Source organism: Poecile atricapillus, chromosome 17, assembly GCF_030490865.1.
Source record: "Poecile atricapillus isolate bPoeAtr1 chromosome 17, bPoeAtr1.hap1, whole genome shotgun sequence".
In the NCBI taxonomy this organism is placed as follows: Eukaryota; Metazoa; Chordata; class Aves; order Passeriformes; family Paridae; genus Poecile; species Poecile atricapillus.
The window spans coordinates 5,769,260-5,775,730 of record NC_081265.1 but is presented as its reverse complement, the minus strand read 5'-3'; the positions used below and the strand labels follow the sequence as shown (position 1 = coordinate 5,775,730).

General features: G+C 42.5%; 1 protein-coding gene across 1 annotated transcript; it reads right to left on the bottom strand.

Moving 5' to 3' along the window:
- Nucleotides 1-2,009: 2,009 nt before the first annotated feature.
- On the bottom strand, nt 2,010-6,438 carry TOB1 (transducer of ERBB2, 1). The gene is made up of 2 exons (XM_058852240.1): nt 6,173-6,438; nt 2,010-3,950 (listed from the first exon to the last, which is right to left on the bottom strand). Exon 2 carries the CDS (start codon nt 3,811-3,813, stop codon nt 2,842-2,844), a length of 972 nt encoding a protein of 323 aa, XP_058708223.1. The 5' UTR covers nt 3,814-3,950; nt 6,173-6,438; the 3' UTR covers nt 2,010-2,841.
- Nucleotides 6,439-6,471: the final 33 nt, after the last annotated feature.

Below are 6,471 nucleotides of genomic sequence, written 5' to 3'. Positions count from 1 at the left end.
CAGCAACTGACCTGACACTCCCTGAGAACAGAATCTTGCAATGTAAATGTTTGGTCTCAAAAATTCAGCACCAAACTTCAGCAGAAGATAAATAACTGGGTGAAGCAGATTGAACACAAAGCAGGCATCTCTAGTTCCTCTAAGATTAAAAAATCATTCACACTTAAATGTTAAAAAACATTAAAGCAAAAAAAACCTCCACACTTGCATTGAGAGAACTTGAAGCTCTCTTTCTTACTTGTCTCCTTTCAAAGCACCAGAACCAAACCCTGCTTGTCAAATCTTTATAACAAAAGGTGCTGCAAAAAACATGTGTTCCAAAAGATTTTTCCTTGCATGGCCCTTCAGACACAGAGCAGGCTACAGTGGAAAGGAACAAATCAGCCTTGGAAGAGGATAAGCTCACTGACCTTTAAACAAATTATCTCAGTTTAAATCACAGGAATAGAAATATTACAGAACACATGAAGAGTCTCCACTGTCAGAGTTGCTCAACCGCTTGGGCAGTTTACGTATCATGCTGTAAATAGTAAAACAGTAGTAAATCTTAAAGCTAGGCATTCAAATAGGAATAATTCACAAAGCTGGCATTCTCTGTTTTCCAGCAATTGATCCAGCATTTTTGTAATTCCTCTTAAAAGCAAACTCATCCACTTAAAATGAGGTAACAAACGATGCACTTTTAAGGCCGGTGCTGTCCGTGGCTGTGCTGTGAGCGGAAAGATAAACCAGATGGCAAACTCAATAAAAGGCAGCCAGTTAAACAGAGACAGATGAATGCAAAAAAAACCTCCCTTCACTCCATTATTGCTTTTGAACTGGTTGTCATGGTGCTGGAAATGGATACCACTGTCAGCCTCCCACCTCTGCCCCGCCAGCTCTTCCCAGCGTCTGCCCAAAACAGGGAGCTCCCACTGGTGTGAAAAGCACAGGCTGCTGCCACCACAGCTGCACTCCCACCAAACAGGGGGGAGTACAAAGAATCACATCTTTTGTCACATCAAGTGCATCCAACAGGAAAAGACTGACCTTCGGTCTCAAATTCCTGTGTCAGAACACTGAAGTTCAGCTCATTTTAATCCTGTGCTCCGTCTGTAGCTCACAACTCTGCCAAGAGCCAAGGACTATCCACTTAGCAGCGGGTCTCTGTATGGCTGGAGCTGCCATGGAACATAAGCTGACCTTTGTCAGATTTACACATTAAAGCAGTTTCTCTTCCCCTTGACAATGTCCATTAGCAAGGAACTCTATTTGCTGAGCAGATGGAAAAGAATATGGGGTGCAACTTCAAAATAGCCCTGGAAAAACAGTTGTTCTGTCAGCCTGTGAATTCTTTCCCCTCCCACTCACATTTGATTTTGAGCATATATTCAGCTAAAATTGGTAAAATCTGCTAAAATCAATACCTTAGAATATCACAGCGTAGCTGTATTACATTTCTTTTGTTAATAGAGCATATAAAATGCGAGTTTGCAATGGGTTTAGTAAGCTGTAAATCAGCACTTTTATTCAGTTTCATTTCTGAGCTATTAATCCCTAATACAGAGGCAGAATGCTGATTTGCTGGTCTAGGACCTCCCGAGAGAATAGTTCCAATAATCCTGATGACATGGAAAGGAGATGTTACTGAATCACCTGAGTCCCTACTAGACACGTTCCATTGCCCCATAACTCAGTGTTCACAGAGCTTAAGAGTCTTAATTATTATTATTTTATTGTTATTATTCCTTATTATTAAGGAAAAAAAAATAGAATTGCGTTTTGGCTTTAGTGAACTGCAGTTATGAAAAACAAGTGGAATGTGTTCAAATAATTGCAGGCAAGTCCCTAATGGGGTTCTGTGCTTTGACAGGGGTATTTTGGGTTAAGAACCCCCCTTGAGGTGCAGCCACAGACCCACCCTTCCCTTTGCTCCTGAGTCAGACTGTGGTGCATCCCAGCACAAGGAATGCAGTCATCACATTCTCACTGGGACACAAAGAACACGCATACACATCGCCACAGCCAAGTAATTTTAAAGAATTTTAATACAAACTTAATATAAACTATTTCAGTCCCTCTTAACATGTAAGACACTGACTCAAAATACTTTTATACCTTTTTTCAAGTATTGCACAATGTAGGTACAAAATTAATATTTACGATTACATTTTCTTCCATAATATATAGCAAAAATCTTTAAACTTTTAACAGAAAATACAATTTGTGTTTCTTTTGAAAAAAGCAAATATTTCATACATTTTAATTCCACTACTAAGGTATATTCTGTACACAACTTTTTTACTTTTTTTAGAATTGATGTCTTTAAGATGGATATCTTACAATTTCAGTAAAAAAAATACAACATGAAGCTGCTGCAGCTGTCACAGATCACTGTAGTAAAAAGATATAAATGCAATACCATGTTGTAGAAACAATATATATACTCTGATATTTTACAAACTTTGTACTAAATTAAATTATACAATTAGAAAAAGACCAATAAACCCACCTACTAGTGCCAATTTTTTATATATATATATACATATATGTCTGAGCACATATATATATATATAGTCACATGAAAAAAATCAGCCACTTCCTTGCTATATCTTAAATACTGGCAAGAGGCCATATTTTTGAGAGTATATTTTTGTAATGTACAGTCAGTATAAAATAATTTTGTGCTTGGTTGGCAAATGAAAAAATGATGCATGTTGTATTTATCTAACCAAGCCTGAATGTATTCATACTACAAGCCTTAAAAAAAATCTCAAGAGGTGGAAAAAAAGATACACCCTTGGGTACGTGCATTTTAACTTGTACAATAGTATTTACTTGGATTTCATTTTCGGTTTATTTTTAGTTAGCCATAACTGGCTGGAATTGCTGGTTAGAATACTGCATGTTGTTTAAACTAAAATTCAAGCCATCCACAAAAGACTTCTCATTTAGACCTCCATAGGCTGCAAACATATCAAAGGCATTACTGTACTGGAGAGGACTGAGGTTAAGGGGGCTGTCACCAGGAAAGATGCTACTGGTACTACCTTGACCCTGCATGCTGGGGAAAATGAACTCCTTTGCGTTAGGAGACAGGGCAGAAGTCTTCTGCTGTTGCTGTTGCTGACTGCCTAGGCTGAGCCCATACAGAGAGTGCATGGAGGAGGAGAGGGATTTCTGCTTCAACAGGTCATTGACATTCAAGCCAAGGTTGGTGGGAGAGGTGCGGGCGACCTTGTTGCCACGGCTGCTGTTCTTCATTTTGGTTGAGCCAAACTTGGTGGCAGCAAATGTGGCAGTAGTGAAGGTTAAAGGCTGAGTGGAGCGGGGCATGAAGGTTGGGCTCACAGCAGCTGAGTGACCAAAGGGAGGAGAAGGAGAACTAGACACTGAAGATGCTGGGTCACTAATAGGCATGAACACCTGGGCCTCGGGGTTAAAGCTGTTCTTGATTTCCTTATCCAACTCACATCCATTTTCATTATCATCCACATAAAGCACTTTCACTGGTCCCTTTTCACCGATTTGGTATGAAACCTCAAACGGGTCAATCCAAACACTAAGATCCTGAGGCAAGTTGCCACGAACATCATCAATGTCCAAACCACTCTCTTTGGATGCTTGTTCTATGACTGGGTCCACTTTCTCCCCTATATGAATACATCTAAACCCTGATCCTTTGTATGGCTTTTCTGGATACCAGTGCCCTTCATACTTCTTCTTCAGAAGTCTTTCAAGCTCTTCACCAAAAATGTTGACACGTCGTCTGGGAAGCTTATTGTACAAATATGAAATAATAAAATTGAGTGCTACTTGGATTTCAAGCTGCATAGCTGCTGTGCCACAGAGTTATAAGTCAGTTTCAAAACCCGAAGAAGAAAGTGTTCAAGATGCCACAGGGAAACAAAATTTCATTCAAAGTGCTGATTCAAGTTGATTATTATCCTTCACCTTGAGTGCTCTTGTTCCTTTAAGAAAAAACAAAAGCAAACATATCCAAGTAAGAACAGCGTAAGATTCAAGCTCCAAGGCCTATTCTTTTAGCTTCACTTTCTGCAGAAAATAGGTTACTTTTTAAGTGAAAAAATGTACATCAAACTATTTCTGTTCCTGCCTGCGGAAGGTGAGGATGTCAGCTCCATTCAGCATGACTTATAAACAACACCAGAAAGGATGGGCTTGTGTTTACTTATACAGCATGGGGCACTTCCAAATCACATGAGCTGGGTGTTTAGTTATTCACAAAGCAGCAAGGATAATTTTTAAGATATCACAGAACTCCCAAGCCTGTCAAGGGTTCAATTACCAACCTGTATTTGGATGATTTATAGTACTCAGCTGCAAAATTTAGTACCAGACCATTAGTTTAGCCTGAAAGGTCTTAGTCCAAGGGTCATTTATCACTTTAAAGTTTGGAAACATATTGACTGCAACTGTAGGCTGCAGAATTATAAAAATGTTGACAATTGCTCTAGATTTCATACAAATAGCTAAAATGACGCAACATTTATTTTAAATCCAAGCAAATCTTCTCCCTGAACTCTTCACGGGTGAAATTATGCAAACTGAGGAGAAAATGTCTGCTGTGCACATCCAACAGTTCACACTAAAATGCAGTCAGCACATACATAATAACTGCACATATGTTCTGTCAGAAGGCTGGCAAGACTGATAAATTAATTCACAAATTTTTCACTTTATACAAATTTTTCTCTATTTTCAGATGCAAGATGCAATTATATACCCAATTACTGTATCACATTGTCTGTAGCTCAGATTAAAAAAAGTTCCTGGCCTGACAGGGCTTTTGACAGCCTCAAACCAGATTACCTTTCTCCTTCTCCATGACTCCATTTTATATTTAATGTAAGATATGGCTGTCACTCCTTCACAAAGGGCGAAAGAGAAATTAGCTGTCTAAAGTTAGAGAAGGGACGAGAATCAGGTATTAGCACATGAACTGTTAATGCAAATCCTGCAGTACCCTGGTATAAACATACACACTACACACCTTTGTCAAAAGTTCCAATAAAAAAAAAAAAAGGAGATTGTTTTTTGGCTCAAGTTAAAAGCCCAGAATTTCTGTTAACAGTGGAATGTTCTGCACTGCATCACTAAGAACAAAATTTAGCATAGCTATCACTAAAGATTAGAGAAATCAGTTAAAGGATTTTGATATTAACAATGTTAGGGTTTACATGTGATTACATGGCTTTTTTATTTTTCGCTCCAAATAATCTCTTTTTAAAATCTGGAACCCTATTTCCAAACCATTCGTGTTCTCCCCAACATGGTATGGGAATAGTTTGAAAGGCTGTATGATAAGGCGACCTTTAAACGTTTGCTGGATCAGCACCGGGTGGGGATAAGGAAAAGATCAAGGGCAAACAGAAGATATTTACAAAAGGGGCACAATCAGTACCGAAAAGCTGATTGGGTGGTTAAACGGGGTATTTAAAAATGATTTATTAATCCATCTTTGCTAGTTCCCTTCCCCCATGTCCTTTAAGAAAGGAATGCTCCTTTCTGAGCGCACCAGGCTGACGCTGTAAATTTCTCTACGCGAAACGAATTCACAGTACAAAAGCAGCTGATCAAACATATTGGCTTGATCATCTCGAACTTGTTCTTTTCATGTATTTATAGGAAGACGGCAGTATTTCTGGGGGACCAGAGCCCATACGTGGCCCGGCAGCAGCGCCCTGGCAGGAGCCTTTAACAGTGGGAGTTACATAACCAGGCAGTTGGGTCTCATTAGATTTCTGCTCACAGCCGTGAAGCTCCGGCGGCAGCGGGAGGAGGAAGAGCATTTTCTGAGCCCGTAGGAAAGCGAAGGAGGAAGAGGAAGGGGGACAGCTGGAGGGCGGCTGGGGGTTGCAGGGCCCCTCTCCCGGCGCACAGTCGGGCAGGTCCCGCAGGGCGCAGCCGATGCTCCCGGAGCGGCCCAGCGCCGATTACTCAGCCGGCACCGCTTCCTCCTCCCCACCCGAGCGCGGCCGGGGGGAGCCACCCCTCACAGCCCGGCCGTGCTCTCTCTCTTTCAGTCCCTTCCCCGAGGAGCACCTGCACTCACCGGCTCCCCCCCGGCACCCCCAGGTCGTGACCGCCTCCAGCACACCCCACCCAGGGGCCGGCGGTGCTGCCTCAACCCCCCGGCCGCGCTCCCGCACGCCTCAAGGCCGGTACTCACCCAGGGGTGCGTGAGTAGTGCAAACAGTCCCGGCGGGGGTGTGAGGGCGGGGGGGGAAGGGTGGCTCAGCACCCGACCCCCATCTCCGAGCGCCGGCTCTCTCGGCGAGGATGGGAGGGGAGAGGAAAGAGAAGAAAAAAAAAAAAGGGAGGGGGAAGGGTCGGAAAAAAAAAGGGGGGGAGGGAAGGGGGGGAGGGCAGCGCTGCTCACACCCCCACGACGCGCACACTCAGCTGCTGCAGCTACGCTCCCTCTACTTCTCCCCCGCCGCCCGCCGCGCCCTTACTTATAGCCTCCCT